Source organism: Centropristis striata, chromosome 13, assembly GCF_030273125.1.
Source record: "Centropristis striata isolate RG_2023a ecotype Rhode Island chromosome 13, C.striata_1.0, whole genome shotgun sequence".
Classification (NCBI taxonomy): domain Eukaryota; kingdom Metazoa; phylum Chordata; class Actinopteri; order Perciformes; family Serranidae; genus Centropristis; species Centropristis striata.
In genome coordinates this window covers 15,089,036-15,111,472 of record NC_081529.1, presented here as the reverse complement: position 1 = coordinate 15,111,472, position 22,437 = coordinate 15,089,036, and the positions used below count along the sequence as shown (strand labels likewise).

Here is a 22,437-nt window from a genome sequence, read left to right as displayed (position 1 = left end):
AATTAAGGGAGTGGCCCAGTTAATAACATATACAATAATACCAATGCAATAATAATACAAATAATACCAATTAATTAATGATGAATTATGTCCACATATTGAGCCTCATTCACGAACCGTTCTTAAGAACAAATTTGTTCTTAAGTCCTACTTACGAAGATTTTACGAAGATTGTGGCATTCGTGAATTTTTTTCTTATCCAGGATTTTTCTTAGGTAAGAACAAATCCTACGAACACTCATGAGTACTCTTAAGCACATTTCAGTGCTGACATGTTGGCACGGTTGTGTTGTCTTCTTTTGTTAAGTTCAGTAAAATACATTACAGTGAAATTTCTGTCATATTTATGTATTTATTTATTCATTTCATTATTTTTCATTTTAATTAAATTAAATGTGCCAACGCTTTAACATGAATCATGTAAATTAGAAATCATGCTGTCAATTAGTGATACCACACATTCAAGGACAGTTTGATTTCACAGAAGTGTGATTGACTTGGAGTTACTGTACATTGTGTTGTTTAAGTGTTCCCTTTATTTTTTTGAGCAGTGTATATACAGTCATGGAAAAAATTATTAGAACATCGTTTTCTTCAATTTCTTGTTCAATTTAATGCATCCACTGCATGTGTAACTGCCTCCCAGGCCTCCTTTTTGTTTGTGTTGGCTGCTGAATATAATTTTCTTCCTCTGAGTGATCTCCTGCAGCAGAACTTCTGAACTGCTAAAGTTTTTTTTTCTTTTTACCTGTGCTGCAACGGATTTACGCTTTGCTTTAGGCATTCTGTTGCTGTTTTCCCTGCAGTCCTTTTTATGGGCCCTTTTATGGGCATTAATGGGCGGTTACCTATGCTAATCCTATGTTAATTAGACTCACCTGGCATGCCCGCTCAATTTACGAGGAGATGGCATTCATCAATTTAAGAACACGGCTGCGAACAATTCAGCGGTTTAAGAACACGTTGATGAAACTGACGTAGAAATCTTCTTAAGAAGGACTTAAGAAAAATTTTTAGAAGATTCTTAAGAAGATATTAGTGAATGAGGCCCATTGTTTTTAATCTCAAATGTAGCACACTAAGCTACAAGAGCAACCTGGGGTTGATTTACACTATATTCCAAATGGTCAAGCGTAGTATTTACTGTAAAAGAGTAATTTATTGCTTCAAAAAACTGCAACAGCAATGTGCAAAAAATAAGTTGTAGTGCAAGAACAACAATAGAGTGCAAATAAATCATTAAGTGTTGTGTGAATTGCTGGTGTGGTTTGCACTTCAGGGCCACTGTACTTTGATCATATAGAAATTATCAGTCATACATGCAAAATATAAAGGAAAATATATATATTTGTTTTTCTTATTTTCTCTTGGGGGCCCCCTAGTGCTTAGTTTGCTTATGCCTTGCAGTTTCTCATTCCTTCCAACAAATTACAAATGTTTGGACATGCAGTAATTGCTTTCATACAACTCTCTGCTGTTGAATAACATCATCATTGCTTATATCATGTCAGTCAAAATGAACTATACTTGTGAATGCTGAATAGTCATTCCATAATAGTCCTCTTTTCATTGCTTGAGTCATTACATACAAAAATGTTGAACTAGTTGTCAAAATCTGTCAAGCCAATTTTATACTTTTTTTTAAATCTCCGGAATTGAAAACATTTCTCTCAGGTGAACCTCAGCTTTCACTGATGAGAAGGGGTGTGTGAAGCATTAGTTGAACCAATGATAATCCTCTTCTCTACAGTCACTCAGAGCTGAATCCCATAAACCCATAAACACTTTACAAGCATATATGAAGCAAGCAGGACATAGTGTGGACCATTTCTACAATACTGTGAGACTGTACTGTGCACAGCTCTATCCAAAGGGGGTTTATGTTTGTTGTAAATAAGGGTGTTTTTTTCTTTTTGCACAATGCTGTGAAGAAATTAGAATTGAAAAGAGCATATGCAATAAAAATGTGAAACACACATATTCAGTGTCTTGTACTTAGTTACCTCACTAAATACAGTAATGTGTAACTTTACTGTAGTTTTCAAATGGCTGTGCAAATAGTATAAAGTCCTGTCTGGAGCATTTTCAGGTAGCGTCACCAAGATCTGACTTTTTTGCATTGGAAAACATTAACAGAGTAAACTGTCATAATGAAAACAAGACAAAGCCATTTGACTATCTTGTTCATAAACGTGGTGTCAGGACTTTTCATCTTGATGACACTGACTCTTTCATTGACATGAATACTTGCTTTTGTGGAATGAACTATCCATTTTGAGCAAGTGACACGATTTTGTAGGTTATCAACTAGGTTTTGCAGTTAGTACTAATTGTTTTGATAAATGTATTAACTGTTGTGCAAATGTTAATAGTGATGTGAGAAATGCACCAAATAATAATAAAAGCGACTGAGAAAAACTGTAATCCACTGAAAATAGTCCCCAACAAATGCACCATTTCCTTTTGTTTAAGAAACTACAGTGACCAGCTGTTTTAGGAAATTACTGAGCCTTTTGTTCAATAAGCTATATTTAAAATAGATCGTGGAGGACCCAGTGGGCTCAGTGCAGACAGTAGGAGAGGTAGAAAGTACTGAGTGATGATAAGTGATCTTCTCTAATGGGATTTGTTGTACATGAAAAAACATCAGCTTCATTGGTTGGCCATGACTGTGGGAATGTCTATCTTTAATTCTTGTTTATTTTGTCACTATTTGCATATGTGTACATCTTCTGTTTTTACTGTTTATTTGTGCACTCTTGTCTTTAACTTATTGCTCAGTTTGTTCTGTATTTAACTGTTTGTCTTTTTTCGGTTTAAGTGCCTCCAAGAGCATTGTCAAACCAAATCAAATTCCTTGTATGTTGCACACATACTTGGCCTATAAAGCCGATTCTGAAAACATCTGTTTTCACCAGCTCTGTGTGAGAGCAGCTCCCTCTTCCTGTCATAAGGGGAAATACACTGTTCCCAGTATTTCTAATATCTGAAACTTGCTGTGGTGATGATAGAAGCCTTTAAATGGATCTGTAGATGGAAATGAGCTGAAATGTAAACAGCTATGTGTATATGATATGAATCAGTGAAGGGATCTTTGTGAGGTTAAAATGAAAAAAGTCCTGTTGAGAAAGACCAGACATTGCAGTGTGCTCTGTAAAAGGACTGAGTGGAGGAGTGTGGCATACTGAAGCAAACAGCTTCAGTTTATAACATTAATCACAGATATAAATCAGCTAGCAGTTTGTTCTCTCCCAGTTCTTTCCACTGTGTAAAGAAGGGAGGGCATAAATAACATTTATTTAGAAGTTTATTTAGGAGAACAGTTCATTTGGTAAAGTCAGCAAGTATCACCATCCAGAGAAATGAGATGGACTGCTACTCTCCTCTAACCATACAAAGCCTAACTGCAGGAACTTTATTTTTGGTCGAAATTGAGTTATAACTAAAAATGAACTCCTTGATGTCTGTTTTATGTTGCGACAAAGTTTTAGATTTCAATTTTGCTTTAATTCAGATTTTTTTTTAAATAAAAATTGCAGTAACTACAATATCCAACTCAAAATCAAAGCAGACCGCAGTAAGTTTACTTAAATATTTTCTAATTTAAACATAAAATTTGAACAAAACCAAAGCAGACTGCATTAGGTTCACTCTGTGAACTAAACTAAACTTTAAAGCAATTTTTCTCAGTTTTACCCTTCGTGTATAGTTACTGCAGTTAGGCTCTGTGGGGCAGCATAGGCTATGGATTGGATCTACAATACATGCTAAAACATGCTAAAACTTTTTGTTCTCAAAGCAAGTTTTCTGCTTTTCTGAAAATATCTAGGATTGATGTGTCTGACTGAAAGTTTAAATCACACTCACAGTATATGAATATGATATCTTAACTGTAGATTTGTGACAGTGGAAGATGTCAGGTCAATAGTTCATTGGAGGGAGGATGGGAGATGAGATGTGCTTATCACATCGATGGGAAGTGAGTAATCTCAAGAATGAAGTGTGTGTGTGTTTGTGTGTGTGAGAGAGAGAGAGAGAGAGAGAGAGAGAGAGAGAGAGATGCGCAAATACATTATACATTATATACACACAGAGAGGTCTATACAGGTCGTAGAATTAGTGGGTGAGAGAAGCCCGTTGTTGTTCCTGAGCCTTAGTTATAACAACAGCGGTCATGCTATAATACAGACACAAACAACAACTTCTTTTTGGCTTCACAACCAAATTGTTTATCACAGAAAGACACAGCAGACCATCCCCCACTTACCTTCCAGTATGTCTTCCAAGATGGATAAAAAAATGTTTCAGGCAAAGCTACCTTATAAAATCAACACTGTAGAATTAAATATGATAACTGACTCACCTTTCGAGAACAAAACTAGATAATTAAGATGGGACAAAAGTTTAAATAACTCTTTATTTTTTCTCTCAACTCTCACACTGAAATTGAAACACTTGATTTTGCAGTGCCAGTTTACAGCGTGGGAAAGGTGGGGGACACACCCAGATAATTGCAGAATGTAAAAACATTGCATTGCTATTGCTCTAAAATTGCATAAGTACACAAGTATTATCATAAGTGACTATATTTCATTAAAATCATAAGAGGAAGAAGTCTTTGAATAATCCCAATTTATTTTTTTTATTCCATGTTCATTCAGACACACACATATGCCTGGAATACACACACATAAGACCCACAGACATGCAGCTGGAGAGATGTTAGATTGATGAATATAACATAAACAGTTTGGAAAACCATTGACCATGACAACTTATATAACTTGCGGAATGTACGAAGAAGCCGAAGAGGCTTGGGAACTCTGGTTCTTAGAAGTGAAGTACTTGGGAGCTTCAGCATCCTGTTCACTGACTGAGGCACATTTCTTAGAGACCCGGCAGTGGGGGCTTTCGAGGAAGTCCCGTTAATGCTACAGCTCCAGTTGACACGAAACCAAACAATTTAAGCATTAATGAATGCATAAGAAGATGTGACACTGACACATAAATACAACATATGGAATTCTCTGATGCGTTGACCAGTAGGAGAGAGACTGAGACTGGGAGTCTGTCCAGAAAAAAATCTGGAATGTATGGAGACCACAGGGTCAACCTAAACAGCTATCTATAAAGCTTAAGTGGAAACAGACGTTTGTGTGTGTGTGTGTGTGTGTGTGTGTGTGTGTGTGTGTGCGCGTGTGTGCATGCGTGCATGTATGCGTGTGTGCGTGTGTGTACAAGAATGTATAATAATTGGAACAGTATGTGCAAGGTACAAGGCTCCATGCGAGTATGTAACAAGTGTTTACTACTAGAGTAGTACAGTTATCCATCCAGCAGTCTATAAACAAGTGTGTGTGTGTGTGTGTGTGTGTGTGTGTGTACAGCCCTCATCTTCCTCTCAGTATTCCTTTAAATATTTACCACAGCCAACCAAAAAGGGTTGTTCTCAGGTCAGCTGCCATCACAGACCACTCAAAAAAGGAAGAGCCCTGCCAAAAGAAGTTACACAACAAATGGGCTTTTGGTGGGAAAGAAAGTCAAGCACCCTCCCACCATGTTCTGATCTGTCAAATCTGAAATTGTGAAAGAAGATAAAGCTTGAAAATACATGAAACATAACTTACTTAGTCCTCTTCTTCTCAGGTGGGATATACGGCTTCAATGATCCGATGCCATTCATTTCTCTCAGTTCGTCTGTTCTACGCCAGGTGTTCTTTGGCTGTCCAGGCTTTCCTGTTCCAGGTGGTGTCCATCTTAAATTATGATCTTAATGCTACATATTTGGTACAGTTTCACTGACACAAATAGGGCTTTTCGACCAACACCGGTTCCTGACTGGTGTCCAATTGCGAACCAGTTCTTTGGTTTTCCACTGCCAAAGAGTCGGCTGTTTCAACAGCGGCATCAACTCTTTGCTGGTCTTGAACCGCTAGTCAGGGGCTGGGGGCAGGGCTATGGGACCAACAAGACCAACTCGGTGCTGTTGAGAGAGATCAACTAACACATGTATCATTCATTTAATTGATTTGTTTAATTGCAATGTGATTGATTCGGGTGAGCTAGCGTGCTAACGTTAGCTCACCCATAAACAAAAGCAATATTCAGACATTAACAGACGTTAACAGTGACATAATAACATGGCCCTCTAACCTGTGGAGAAGTAAACAGGTTCAGAGCTGGATCGCAAGTTGAAACAACTACGAACCAGCATTAGCACCGGCTCTGAAGCAGCCGGGAGCCGGCTCTGGTCGAAAAAGAAACACATGAAATACATTTACTTGATGAGTAATATTTTTATATTTAAAGTTTTATTGCATTTAATTCCCATGAAATTATCCATCCATCCATCCATCCATTTCCTCCACTTATCCGGGGCCAGGTTGCAGGGTGAAGCAGGATAAGCAGGGCATTCCAGAAGTCCCTCTCCCCAGCCACAACGTCCAGCTCCTCCCAGAGATATAATCCCTCCACCGTGTTCTGGGTCTTCCCCGGGGCTTCCTACCAGTTGGACGTGCCCGGAACACCTCTAACAGGAGGCGCCCTGGAGGCATCCTTACCAGATGCCCAAACCACCTCAGCTGGCTCCTTTCGACACAAAGGAGCAGCGGCTCTACTCCGAGCTCCCTCCGGATGTCTGAGCTCCTCACCCTATCTCTAAGGCTGAGCCCAGCCACCCTACGGAGCAAACTCATTTCAGCCGCTTGTATCCGTGATCTTGTTCTTTCGTGTACACTATGATGAGATTCTTCAGAGATTTCAAACAATTAATACTAGTAATGTTATGATACTATATAATATACAAAGAGCACACCTACAACAAGCAAGTTGTTTATTTATACAGCAACCTATGCCCTTTAACCTCAAAATGTGTGTGTGTAATTAAATCACATAAGGTTACCTGTGCGTGCGTGTGTGCTTGTGTGTATCTGTAACTGTAATCACAGCAAAGATCAAAGGCAATCAGAGCAGAGCAATCAACAGAATTAACTGCCACCAACTGTCAATATCCCGGAACAATGACAGCAGCCAGAGGCGGACAGACTGGAATTTCTGGCCTCGAACAGAACGCATTTTTGGCAAAACCATAATACCTATTATTGATCCGACTTCACTTTGAGCGTCCTGAGTTCTTCCTGAACGTCAACCTATGTTTTTTTTTTAAGAAAACTGAAAAAATAGCTTTGTTAGAGCGATAAAAAAAAAACTGTTACATCTCCCTAAAGTACAATATTGGTACACTCTAAATGTAGTGGAGTAGAAGTATAAAGTTACATAAAATGAAAATACTCAAGTAAAGTACAAGAACCTCACAATTTTACTTAAGTACAGTACCTGAGTGAATGTAGTTACATTCCACCACTGGCAGCAACAGCAGGCAGGCACAGTTAGAGAAAAAAATATTTGTATTTGTATGAGTAGATATAAATAAAATATATTATTGCAAACTGCACATGAAATTATCACAGTAGTACAACACTGCGTTTAACCAAACTGGCCTTCGTCTGTGCCAAAAACCTGTTTCCATCCTCTTACATCAACATGTTGGAAGGAAGTCTACAAAATCCTGTGGCTATCAAACACATCAGAATGTTGGAAAGAATGCTGGCTGTGAGTCTAATCTGAAAAAAACATTTCCCACTGGGGTAGCAGGAAGCACGGCAGGTCGAGGGCAGGCCAATTAGGGCTGGCTTCCTTTTCTGTTTGACCTTAGCAGACCTGGAAGAAACAACAACAGGGGTCTTGTCTCTATTGTTGGTCGCACGGTCTGCATGGTCAACCAAATTGATGGGAGAGGGGTTATTTAGGGAAGAGAGGGACAGAGATATGCTAAAACAATATGCTAAAAATATAAAATTCACTGATTATGCTGAGATCTTTCTATGAGGATGTTAAATTCAGGTCCCTGTTTTACAGTCTGAGCATACATTCCCAGTGTTCCACTAACTGTTTCAGTTTATCTCACTGTCCATCGACATTAAGCAGCTTAAAAGCACCAAAATTCTAATAATTGTGTAATTTTGTAGTTAATATCACAATGAATATGTTTAGTCCTCCTGTTTTGTTTGTTTTTTCAGGAACAGCAATAACCCCTAGGCATGTTAATTATCCAAAAGTGTCAGAAACTAAAAAATCCCAATAGACTGTTTATATTTAATTAATAACTCCATTACTAACCAGTTTAATCAATATTTAGTGCAATGGTGTTCTTTACCTCTCACAGATCATGGTTCAATGAGCATAATTCACAATTTTTTTTAATCGAAAATTGCATGTTAAAACGTTTTATATGCACATTGGAAAGACCTACATACAAAATACAATGGTTTTACATGACATTGATTTTTTTATTTTTTTATTTTACATTTTATTTATTTATTTTTTAAACTCTGAAATGGGTCAATTTGACCCGCAACACAAGCGGAGGGTTAAGGTAAGGTAAGGTAAAACTTTAATGGCCCAGAGGGGCATTTTGATTTGCATACAGTTGTATCAGAAAAAAATACACACAACACATTTTCCAATTATCGATCACTGTTAAATGTAGTAGGATTATAAGAAGCATAACGTCCTGACATCATTGCTTGTTGAGAGCGGCAATAGCAGATGGGACAAAAGACAACCTGAACCTATTGGTGCTGCATTTGGGTAAACTAAACCTTCGTTCTGAAGGAAGCAGCTGGAAATCAGCATGCGAGGGGTGAAGAGAGTCAGAAACAATGGTCTGAACCTTAGAGATGAGCCTTTCTTCATATAGCTGCTAAAGATTTTTAAGGCAAACACCAGTTATTTTACAGTACAGTCTGACCATTTTTTCCAGTTTGTTTGACTGAGATGTCCAAACCAACAGATAACATTAAAGGAAAGTACCGACTCAATAAAAGCAGAGTAAAACATTTTCATTAGAGTCCTGTCCACATTAAAACTCTGAAGCTTCGATGCTGGTTCACCTTTTCACATACTGTCAATGTTTGCATCAAATTCCAGCTTATCATCCAGGACAATGCCCAGATATTTATACTGCTGCCACTGTCGCCCTGTTAATACTGTCAACATAGGCCTAGCTGTGGGAGATAAACATCTTTTACAAGCTTTTTTCTTTTGTTTTCTATCAACGCATAATGTTTGATACAATGTGTATTGATTGATTTGTGATGATTGCTATGGATCAATCCTGTTGTGGGCAGACATGACTGTAGTGCTACATTAAGCAGTCACTCAGTCACCACAGAAGAATCACATTCAGATTTTGCTCAAAGTGACTTTTACTTTCTTCATATAAAGCTTGTGTGTTGGGTACATATTTACTATTGGTAACATTAGAGGTGTAACGGATCATCGACACGGTTCAACAACCGCGTGAACTGCGGATCAACTGCAAAAATGTAAAAACACTTTTACTGCCACTGTATTTTTTTAAAGTAATAATTCTTTAAATCTGTGCCTGGCAGGAGACACTTACTGTATTTTAAATTGGTGTACACTGGAATTTTTGTATTTACTATATAATATATATTCGTGAATCAAAACTGTGACACTGATCCTGAGTTTTGTGATCCGTTGCATCCCTAGCTATCATAGTTGCCTATATTACCTATTCTTTTTTTGTGCACTTGACATTCCATGTGTGGATCTTTGCAGTGAGAAAGACTATTGACATAGTTTGATTTGGGTGCAAGAGCAAGTTACTTAAAGACTTAAAGGACAAAAGCAGCAGCAAACCTTCAGTTGAAGTTTAAGTGAAGGTTTGTTGTGCTTTGTCACTCTCCCTTATTGTTTCAAACCTCTTTTATAGTCATTATTGGACCATAGCCTGACAGATTTTACTCATTAGCTGTGTAACTGTTATGCAAGGAACTGTCACCATAAATCAGTAAAACCACTTTCACACAACTTTTTTTTTCTTAAATAACCCTGCTAATGCTGGAAAAAGTACATGGTGCAGTGCATATATATGTGACTGAAAGGGTTGCACTTTGTTCCATGTGAAACAAGCTGAACCACACACTCTGCTGAGCAGTGTAGAGCAGTGCTGCTACTTTCTACTACTTTTGATATACAGTCATGGAAAAAACTATTAGACCACCCTTGTTTTCTTCAATTTCTTGTTCACTTTATTGCCTGGTACAACTAAAGGTACATTTGTTTGAACAAATATAATGATAACAACAAAAATAGCTCAGTTTAATTTAAGAGCTGATATCTAGACATTTTCCATGATTTATTGATAATAACCAAAATCATTATCAAGAAAACCATGGAAAATGTATAGATAAATTAAACTCTTATTAGCTAGTTTTGTTGTTATTATATTTGTCCAAATAAATGTACCTTTAGTTGTCCCAGGCATTAAAGTGAACTAGGAAAAGAAGAAAACAAGGGTCTTATATTATTTTCCATGACTGTACAAATACAAAATATAACTCAATTAATATAAAGTGCACAAACAAATTGCTTAATATACGTATTAGAATAGTATTCAGATATCTTACTTAAGTAAAAGTACTAATACCACACTGTGAAATTACTCCATTACAGGTAAAAGTCCTGCATTCAAAACTTACTGAAGTAAAAGTCCAAAAATATCAGCATGAAAATGTACTGTAATGTATGACCCCACTCAAACTGTTATATATTTCAAATATAATATTGCAATATTATAATTGATGTATTTTAAAGTAGAGTTTAACTTTATCTCAAGGTAGGGCTGATTTATACTGTTATGAGTTTTTATTTAGAAAAATGCCAAATTACTTAAATTGATCATGTTTTTTTTATGTTAAATCTCGACCTGAAAAGTAACTAAAGCTGTCAGCTAAATGTAGTGGAGTAAAAAGTACAATAGTAGAAGTATAAAGTTACATATAATAGAAATATTCAAGCAAAGTACAAGTACCTTAAAAGTATACTTAAATACAGTAATTGAGTAAATGTACTTAGTTACATGCCACCACTGGCTATTTTGTATTTTAGGTATATTTTGATACTCTTATACTTTTACTTAGGTAAGAGTGTGAATGCAGGACTTTCACACTGTAGTAACTTTTGTATGAGGGGAGTGGGGAGGTGAAATACGGGATAGAAAGGGGTGGGAAACGGAAAAGTTGAGAGCCGCGCCTCTCTATTCCAAAAACCGCCTGAGCGCTTGCTCCTGCACAGGGCTCATTCCTCTCCTCCCTTTCTCACAGCCCGTGCGTAATGGTAGAGCGGAGGATGAACTCTTTAGTGAAATGGGCGCTCATCCTCTTTGTCCTCGTCTCCATCATTCTCAACATCGTCCTGATCGGCATCCACTCCAGCAGGGCACCCAAATGTGCCGCTCAGCGCGTCCACCCGCTGAAGCGCGAACACGACGAGCGCAGCCTCGTGTTCGCTGACCTCACCCAGGAGGAGTACTTGCAGGTCCAGCAGTTCATGGTCAAGCAGACGGGTTTGGACATATCCACCAGCCAGATCACCAAGCCATCGGAAAACTTTTTGTTTTTAATAGACCTTTCTCTGCCTAAGAAAGCGGCAGCGCTGGCTTACTTGGACGGGAAAGGCGCCAGGCCGAAAAGAGAGGCGACCGCGGTGGTCTTCCACGGCGCCCTTGGTAAAATTAAAGAGTACGTAGTTGGACCTCTTCCCAACCCGACGACCTACAGAGATGTCACCAAGGAAAGGTACAACACGGAGCTGCCTATCACGGCGCGCGCGGTCACCATCGGGGAATACCACTTGCTTTTCGAATTTTTGGGTAAGGTCTACGCTAAGCTGGATAAGCTCTTGAAGGAGAGTTTCCACGCAGATGCCGCCAACGGGCTAAACGCGTTCGAGCAGATGCCCCGCGGAGTCCGATCTGGGGACAGAAAGACTTGGATATCTATGTTCAGGGACATGAGCGGCATGTACATCCACCCGGTGGGCTTTGAGGTGATGGTCAACCACGAGAGCGTAAACGCGTCCAACTGGAAAGTGGAGCGGCTGCTTTATAACGGCCAATACTTCGACACCGTAGAAGAGCTTAAACAGAGGTATGAAGCGGGGACTATTAAGAAAATAGTTTACAAGGTGCCGGAAGACTATGGCTCGCTGAAACCGAAGGTCAAGCCTCTGCAGGTGGGCCCGCAGCTGTTTTACGCAGAGGGGAAGCGCTACAGCATCAGCAAGAACCAAGTCCTGTATCTGGACTGGAGCTTCGCCTTCGGGCTCAGCTCCGTCACGGGCATGAGGGTTTTTGATGTGCATTTCAAAGATGAGAGGATAGTGTACGAGCTGAGCGTGCAGGAGGCCATGTCGGTGTACGGTTCGGTGACTCCGGGTATGATGATGACCAAGTTTCTGGACGCAAGCATCGGGATAGGGCGCTTCGCACACGAACTGGTCCGTGGCGTGGATTGCCCCCACGAAGCCACCTTTGTGGACACATACCGCTACATCGATGTCCCACTCCCGGTTAGATTTAGAAATTCAATCTGCATCTTTGAGCACAACATGGGTCAGCCCCTGCGGAGGCACTTCTCTGACTTTTTCCACAACAGTTACGGTGGGATGGTGAACAGCGCGCTGGTGTTCAGAACCATCACGGCCATAGGAAACTACGACTACATGTGGGACTTCATCTTCTACCAGAGCGGCTCTGTGGAGGCTAAGGTGCACGCCACCGGTTACATCTCTTCTTCTTACCTGGTGGATGGTAATCTGAAATACGGACACCAGGTGGCGGACAAGGTGCTGGGGAACATCCACACTCACTTTATTAATTTCAAGGTGGACCTGGATGTGTCGGGTGAGTGCCAGCACATTTCACTGTGGTTATTAGTGCAGATAAGAGAGCAGTATACTTGAGATGGGTTATATGAAAAACTCATAGTCTAAATAACAAGTTCTGCTTTATCCTTTATATCTGTTGAAAAAACAAATGGTGTGTCCATCATGTCCATGGGCAGGAGTGTTTCTAGGACTTAAGGACACTGGGGGCTTAGCCCAGACCTGGTTAAGGTCTTTATATAGCCTATGTACAGTGGTCGAAAGTAACTAAGTGCATTTACTCAAGTGCTGTACTTAAGTACAATTTTGAGGTACTTGTACTTTACTTGAGTATTTCCACATATTTAACTTTATACTTCTACTCCACTACATTTTAGGGGCAAATATTGTTCTGTTTACTCCACTACATTTAGCTGCTAGCTTCAGTTACTAGTTACTTTACAGGTTATGATCCATTTAAAATGATTGTGCATGTTTATAAATTAAACCAGATAACAGTATAATAAGTAGTTAAAATTAGTGTTACCCTGACAACAGGTAAAATGCTGCTTTTAGAAATGCATGAAAAAATAATAAACCAACAATATATTTGGAATATATACAAAACAATCTCAGTGGGTCAATTCTGCATAAGGAATACCTACTTTTGGTACATTTTGCTGATACTTTTGTACTTTTACTTCAATAAGTTTTGAATGCAGGACTTTTACTTGTACTTATTGTAAGTCCATTTGGACAAAAGCGTCAGCTAAATGACATGTAATGTAATGTAATGTTGTAGTGGAGTAATGTCATAGTGTGGTATTAGTACTTTTACTTAAATAAGAGATCTGAATACTTCCTCCACCACTGTATATGTGAATATATATACAGTACTAGGGAAGTTTGGACACACCTTCTCATACAATGTGTTTTTTATTTTTTTATTATTATTTTCAACATTATGGATTAATACTGAAAACATCAACGTATGAAAAGACACGTATGGAATTATGTAGTAAAAAGTGTTAAACAAAGGGCGTTCCTAGTGGCACACCTGGTAGAGCGCATACCACAGAGGCCCAGTCCTCGTAAGCTGGCGGCCTGGGTTCAAGTCCGACTTGGAGCCCTTTTCCGCATGTCTCCACCCTTCACTCTAAATATCTCTACTGTCAATAAAGCTACAAAATGCAAAAAAAAGTGTTAAACAAACCAGAATATGTTTTATATTTTAGATTCTTCAAAGTATCCCCCTCTTTTTTTGATGACAGCTTTGCACACTTTTTTTATTCTCTCAGTCAGATTCATGAGCTGATTACCCGGATGGGTGTGGCTTATCAAGAGTTGTGGAATTTCTTGCCTTCTTCATGTGCTTGAGACCTTCAAAGCAAAATATGGCTACTTTGAAGAATTCTAAAATATAGAACATATTCTGATTTGTTTAATACTTTTTTGTTTACTACATCATTTCATATGTGTTAGATCTTTAATATTAATCTACAATGTAGAAAAAGTAATACAAATGAAGAAAAACCATTGAATGAGAAGGTGTGTCCAAACTTATGACGGATAATGTATATTTTAGCTCTATTGCGATGCTTTTTCTGCATTATGGAACTGTCTTACTCTCCAAATTTAATACACATTTTGATGTTAAAAATATTAGTATTTTTTAATATTTGTATCAGTATTGAGTTCAAAGAGACGAGGGTTTGAAAAACAGTCAACAGTAAATAACGTGTAACAGGTTTACTGTTGACTGTAGTTTTAAAACAAAGCACACATTACTGCTCATGGTAAGTTAATATAGGTCTATTTAGTTCCGTTGCAGATCTATTTCTGGCATTTCTGTGGGCATTTTTGCAGCTTTTAATATATTTTAAAACAAAAAAGGTGTACATGACACGTCATGACATTTACAGCAGCGTAAAATGCCCAATGCAGGTCTGTTTTGGCTTTGAAACTACAAAAGAAAACAGGTTTTATGACAAACATTTTTATTGTATTCCCTCCGCAGGAGTGAAGAATTTCTTCCAAACGAAAGACATGGAATATGTCAATGTGTCGCTGCCCTGGATGCCTGGACGCTATGCTACTGTTCCTCAGCTGGTGGAGAAGCAACTCAAAACAGAAAAGGTCTGCCATTCACTCTGCTTTAAACAGTCTAACCCTAACACTCAGCCTTGCATATACAGTAGGTTTCATTTAACAACATTTAGACAACATTTTGAGGCAAATATTGTACTTTTTACTCCACTTCATTTAGCTGCAGCTTTAGTTACTTTTCAGGTAAAGATTTAACACAAAAAACATAATACATTTCAAATTTTTAAGCATTTTTATTTATTAACCACATAAAAGTATATTAAGTAGTTAAAACTAGCTCTACTTTGACAACAGTAAATTAAAGCTTACATAAAGGCATCAAAAATAATAATACAATAATATATATAACAATCTCAGTGTATCCATTCTGCATAGCAAATACTTTTAATTTTGATACTTTTAGTACATTTTGATGCTGATACTTTTGTACTTTTACTTCAGTAAGTAATTAACAACAAGCTAACTTAGCGCATTACCACAATTGTTCCAACATCGTTAACCTACTTACCGCGGGAAAAGGTAAATATAACGAGGAAAAACTGTAAAGATTACAACCTCCACCCAACCTTCAACTTAAGAAAAGTGAAGAGTGTCCATGTTCCTGCATGTTGTTGCTGAAGAAACCCTGGAAGTCTACAATATCTTTGTAGCTGAAGAGGATAAAATGAAGATAAACAAGATAATCGAGAAGATTGAAGCCTACTGCATACCTAAAACAATCTCAACGAAAGACGCAGATTCTTCACCTGTGCAGAGAAACAATTTTTGAGTGTGTCACTGAGCTAAGAAACAGAACTAAAACATGTGAGATTGGAAAACTGACAAACTCCTTAATGAGAGACAGACTTGTGCGCAGGATTCCATTTAATGTTTTTGGAGAGACTATAAAGAGAGCACGATTAGGATCTTGGAAAAGCATTAATGTTATGCAGAGCGGCAGAGACAGTTAAAACACAAGCAGAGAAGTTGTGCAGTAAATCATGTAGTGTGGTTGTAGTTATAAAGGAGACACGTAATGCAATGAATAAGAAGAGCGGAATTCCAGAGACAAAAAAATAATAATTAAACAAATCAACGGACATGGAATAGCATGTAGGTGTCCTCACAAAAAATTCTCAGCGTATTGCAAAATGTACAAAAACTGCAGCCAAAAAAATCCCATTTTAAAAGTCAAGCTCACCAAAGTAGAGTTCATGCGGTGAATGAGAGTGAACCTGTAGTCCTCTTTGTGGATGAAGATGAAGAAGACTGGATCACGAAACTGAAAGAGAATAACATTCATCTGGCACTGCAGCTTGATACAGGAGCTCAAGGTAAAGTAATATCTGCGTTCATAAGAATCAGGCCAAACCCAAACTGTATGCCACAAAGGTGAATGTAAGTGCATATTCAAGTGCAGAATACCAGTGAAAGGAAAATGCATGGCGATAGTGATGCACAAGAACAGACAAATGTGCAACCCGTGCTAGGTTTATCTCCCTGCAGGGACGGACTGGGAGTAAAACAAGGCCCTGGACTTTTTTAAAAATGTAGGCCCACAACCCATACGAGATTACACATTTAGATAACCACTTACCAGCGCGTCAAGATAGAGATACCACAAGCCTACTAAACAACATATTCACAGCGAATAACATTTCTCACAATCAGTGATTATTTGTGTTGTGTTTATTTATTGATATAGCCCCAGCCTTAGAGAGAGAGAGAGAGAGAGAGAGAGAGAGAGAGAGAGAGAGAGAATATGTCAGGTTGGACTGCACTAAAACACACAAATCATTATCATCATCATCATGGGGAAAACTCGACATTCATAGCAACAGAACCTGCAAGTTACAGGTACCTCTCGCTCACCTGTGCTCGTCACAGGCTGGATATCTAATCAGCCAGTCAGCTGCAGCTCATTGAGCAGGATGTAAACGTACCTGTAAATGTTTTCTGGGCCAGTTTAGATGCTGGTGTCACACTGATTTACCATGGCTTATAAGATACAGCACAGGTTTGTTTACTCAGCCCACTGTTAGAGCTCAGCCTGCCGGCTCCACCTTCAATCAAACATGGACGCCAAAAGGTCTTCTTCTGTAACAAAAAAGACTAACAATAAATGAAAATAAACAAACTGATATTTTTACTTAATTTACTTTTTTTTTTTTTTTACTGTATATTAAGATGACTTCAATTGGTATCTAATCCAGCAATGACTTTATTGGCATTGCTGGTTATGTTTTATTATTTGGGAAATATGTACTGTTTATTAAATTTAACAATATTCCACCAGTGTTGCATCCAACAAAGTAACCCCTAAATCTTAACTATAGGAGCAATGTATACTGTGACAACTCCACAGGAGGCAGCTCTGCGTTACGACACCAAGACTCCTCGCTACCTCCACATCGCCAGCAACAAGACCAACCGATGGGGACACCAGCGCTCCTACAGGCTGCAGGTGTTCAGCTTCACCGGAGACCATCTTCCAGAGAGCCAGGCCGAAGAGAGGGCAATGTCCTGGGCCAGGTGAGACTGGACAGGCGCAAAGTCACACCTTACACTGTCAAAAGTTAATGATTACGAACACTTTTTTGCCTTGATGATTAAAAGTTGTGTTAGACACAATAATCCTTACAGATTAAGGAAATTACTTTCTGCAAACTCAATTTAAACTCCAGGTTAACAGTAAAGATGGGCATTCGGAAGAAACTTGCCAACTTGATTATCTATAACAGTAACGACAATCAATTAATCAATTAAACGCTTTTTTTGTATGTATAAAAACATGCATACATGGGGGAAAAAAAAATATAACATAAGATTTCTGTTGATCAGAAATCTAATTCTATTGAGATTAAATTTTAAAGATAACGTCAAGGAGTTCAATGTTTTATGTTTTAGCCCCCGAAGAGGCATGAGGTTAGTTTTCACAGCAATCTTGCATATTTAAATGAGTTTTGTGTTTAAATAAGTTTTGGATAAAATGAAACCTAGCAATTAATGCTAGTAAGGTTTGATGAAGTAAGCTAGTTTGGTTCTGTGTGTTTCATAATTGTTATTGCAGCTTTCAGTTTGCAAACTGTAGCTTTATCCCACTTAATTCTCAGCTCATTGGCTTATTCACATACGGCCGCAGAACTGAACGCTCGGCCGTGTTTCATTTCAGTGAGTGCTGATACACAGTCAGAGATTAAAAAAATAATAAAATAAAAAAAAATACAACGATTAAAAATTCCACATGATCGACCAAATTCTTAATGACCATTCAATATATACGGTATTGAACAGAAAATATGTGAGTACATACAGTATGGCAGAATGACATCAAATCTCACCTATATGCAGACAACATACAGCTGTATATCACCTCAAAACCTGCTAATGACCAGGACTGATTTGAACATTTGAAAAGCAACAAAAGCTTTTTTTTCCCTTTTCCCTTTTTTTTTTTTTTTTTTACAAATATCTTACATTTGTAATCTAAGCTAATGTAAACAAACTTTAGATAGACATTAGCCGACATTACTGAGTCAGAGCTGCAACAATTATCAAAACAATATTTTTAAAAGGGCTGCAGCAATTTAAATTGTAGATTAATTGATAGTCAATTGACAGGAAATCTTGTTTTATTCATTTTTTAACATCACCAGGAAACATTTCTTGTTTGTTGCCTTGGTCCCATTCTAATCCTTATAAGTCATGTAACACCGATGCCATGAACATTCAGTAGAATCTCAGGAATTGTAAGTAACTTCTTTGATTTTGTCCTCTAAATAAAAAACTTAATAGTCACAGTGACTGCTGTTCAGCAAAAGTTAAATAGTCTCACTTTGATGTATTGCATGGTCAGACTCCTGGTTACATTTTAGACATGTAAATGCCCAGTCCAATATCAATAATACCAATTATAATCACGAGAAGTTCTGTTCATACTAAATGATATAGCACATGAGGATTTGTGGCCAAACGCCATGATCAAGGTTCTGCTTTTTCTGTAGCAAAACAGAAGGTCAAGGTGTGGAGATTAGGACATTTTCATGCATTCACATTCCATCATTTGAATCTAGACTTTTCTTTATCCTAATCCAAATATGTTTCTTAACTTAACTATGCTGTAGTTGCCGAGCACAGGTGTTGATGAAAGGAAGAATTTTAGATATGCCGTTATTAGACGGAAAACATTTTTTTGCACAATTGTTCAATAGAAAAATTGTTGTCTGGTAAAAGTACAAAAGTATCAACATCAAAATGTACTTAAAGTATCAAGTAAAAGTATTCATTATCCAGAATGGACCCACTCAGATTGTTTTATATTCCAAATGTATTGTTGGATTTTTAATATTGATGCATTAATGTAGGCAGCATTTTACTGTTGACAGGGCTCATTTTAACTACTTCATATACTGCATGAGGTTTAATTAAAAAAAATGTCTAATGACTTTAAATGAATCATGTTGTTTATGTTAAATATTGACATGAAAAGTAAGTGAAGCTCTCAGCTCAGTGTAGTGGAGTAAAAAGTACAATATTTGCCTTAAAATGTAGTGGAGTAGAAGTATAAAGTTACATAAAATGGAAATACTTAATTAAAGTACAAGTACCTCAAAATGAAACTTAAGTAGAGTACTTGAGCAAATGTACTTGGTTACTTTCCACCACTACTTATGAGCCACAATGCAGCCTTAGATCTTGAGGCATGGTTCTGCTGGCGATCCAAAGTCATCTTTTTCTGCAACTCTTCTTTCTGTCTCCAGGTATAAGGTCGCCATCACTAAGCATAAGGACTCAGAACAGACCAGCTGCGGTCTGTACAATCAGAACGACATGTGGACTCCAGCTGTTGACTTCAGCAAGTACATTGAAGACAACGAAAGCATTGAAGACGAGGTGTGTTCAAATTATATCTCCTTATCAGTAATAATTAAATAATGATAATCACTTATGGAAGTTACTTGATAAAAAATAAAATATGCCTGCAGGACCTTGTTGCCTGGGTGACCACCGGCTTCCTCCACATCCCCCACGCTGAGGACATCCCCAACACAGTAACCGTGGGCAACGGGGGCGGGGTCCTGCTGCGACCCCACAACTACTTTGATGGAGACCCATCCATCCATTCTGCTGATGGGGTGTACATTAGCCCGGGCAGAGAGGACAGCTGTGAAGACAACAGGATGGCCTGCCTTGCTCAAGAGACCTGCAGCCCCGTCTTTGAATCCTTCACCTACAATGGCTTCGAAGGAGTCATGAAGTTTGAGGACTGGGTCTGATTTATTGTGTTAGCCCTACAGAATTCAGAGATATGCTTGAGTTTGTATGTTTATCCATCAAAAAGCTTGTGTCAATGTTAACATGTTTGTAGAAGCCATTTGGGCCGAGCTGCACCGGGCGAGAAACTGAGTAAAGGAATATTTTTTTAATATTTTGAAAAATATGTGAACCTGATTTGCTTCCAAAAGTGTGTGGAGATGATCAATACCACTCTCATATTTTTCTGTTAATTTCAGAGCTGGAGTCAGGATGTGGTTAGCGTAGCTTAGCATAAAGACTAAAACCAGCTAGCCTGGCCCAAAGTTTAAAAAAAACCCTCCAAAACACATCATTTACCATGCCATCTCTCATGTATTTATTCTGTACACACAAAAAAATTAACAATATAATAAGTGAGATTTATATGTGGTGGTAGGTATATATTTTTTTAACTTTGGAAGGAGCTGTTTCTGGCTGTAGATTCATGTGTCTTTTTGGTATTGTCACCAAAGTAATTGGTTTTTCTATGGTCATAGTTTTACTTTAGTAATTCCATGCACTTGTTATCATTAGAGTTATAGGTTATTTTGCCAACACTAAATTTCACATTGGATTATTTTACAAACAAAACTATTCACTGCAAGCTGATATTTTATTTGTGATCTATGGATTGAGATTTGGCAAGAAAATAGGCTATTACCTTACATCCTTGTTATAACTTAACTTTTGCTTCTCATCACTTTTGCTTTTTGCTTTTATCACTGGAGTCTAAATGTATCTGATTGTCATTGGGATTGACACATTTTTTTGTTTCTTTGGTTTTGTGTTTCACTTATGACTCAATGTAATATAAACTGTGATATAGAAACTGACACTGTAAAGTCAGCTGTGTGTAAAAGCGTGCACTGACACTATGATGATCCAGTCCAAAGCAGGATCACTCTCTGATGTGGCTCGGGGCGGGGACTACTGAATATCTAACTGTTGTCTGATTCTTTTTGTATAATTTTTCTACATTGCAGCATTCTGAGAAATGTTGAAAGTAAAGGTTTAATAAGGCTCCAGCTTGTATGAAAAAGTTAATCCTCAGTTGAACTAAAATGTTCAAAAAAGTCATTTAAGCAATGTTTGAATTCTTGGAAGAACTACCATACAATTACAAAACAATAAGTGTGTGTGTGTTCTGGGGGGGGGGGGGGGGGGGCATGAACAGAGTGTGAACACCTGCAGACACAATAGGCAAAGGGGCTAAATACAAAGAGAGCTCAAACAATAAAGGCAACAACAACAAACAGATATATTCATGACATGCAGCTACACTTAAGGCTTTGAAATCGCATTTCTTACAAATCCACTCTCATTGTTTATCAGGGGAAACAAGATATGTTTGGTTTTTTTTGCTTATTGGATTTACATTAGGGCTTTATTACTTGGATTGTGATTTGTTATGTAGTGGTGCGACTGTGGCCTCCTGTATGAAATACTGAAAGATGGCGTACTGCCAAAACTACAAAAGTACCTTCCCCGCTGATTTTCGAAAAAACAATGGCAAATCATTGTGCTGCCAGAATGAAAAGGAACTTCACTGTGTGTGGGGACAAAATGCTGATCTCTGAGGTGGAGGCAGGAAAAAACAGCTGACTTTCACCCAGGAGAACAGGTTTGTGTCCCATGTGAAAACAAAAGTAAATTACTTTTTACAACTTTGGTTGTTTATGTAACTTCCATTGCTCAAAGATTGTGAATTCTGATTTTTTATGTCTCCCTCGTAACTACTTAGGTCAGTGGTTTTGTATTCTAAATTCACAGAAACTGCGAACCGTACGTGCATGTATAATGACGTGTGTGTTATTGCTTTACTAACTAAAGAGCCACTGTTGGCCAAAAAAAGAGAGAAAATCACGGAATGGAGCCGCAAACCTTATATTGAGCCTAAAATGAAAATTAAACAGCCTAAGAAGTCTAAATTAGCCTACCAAGATTATTAATAGTCATAATGAGCATTTATTAATATGATTTTGAAAACAAGTCTGTCTTGGGGAACTCAAAACTAAACTCAAAGTAGACAAAACGTAAAGGTTAAGGCGCCGGGCCGGAGACTTTCGTAAGCTATGAAGCACATTTTAGTTGACTTAAATGTCGAAACTTTTTTAATATGCAGTAAAAAGGCTATACAATTTTAAAATTGAAGAATACAAATAGTTTTTGGTCTACAACATTGATAAATGAAAATTTTAATGTAAAAATATATATGTATAATTTTTTTTGTCTCTGCCACGGGGAGCCCCTGCAGGCGGCCTAAAGAGCCACATGAGGCTCTGGAGCCACAGGTTGGCCACCCCTGTGCTATTGGAACACTCATGAAAC

At 38.0% G+C, this 22,437-nt stretch overlaps 1 protein-coding gene across 1 annotated transcript; it reads left to right on the top strand.

The window, feature by feature from the left end:
• Positions 1 to 11,170: 11,170 nt before the first annotated feature.
• aoc2 (amine oxidase copper containing 2) lies at positions 11,171 to 21,184 on the top strand. The gene is made up of 5 exons (XM_059348169.1): positions 11,171 to 12,769; positions 14,747 to 14,865; positions 17,180 to 17,346; positions 19,575 to 19,707; positions 19,800 to 21,184. The coding sequence occupies exons 1-5, from the start codon at positions 11,200 to 11,202 to the stop codon at positions 20,088 to 20,090; spliced, it is 2,280 nt and encodes a 759-aa protein (XP_059204152.1). The 5' UTR covers positions 11,171 to 11,199; the 3' UTR covers positions 20,091 to 21,184.
• The last annotated feature ends 1,253 nt before the right edge of the window (positions 21,185 to 22,437 follow it).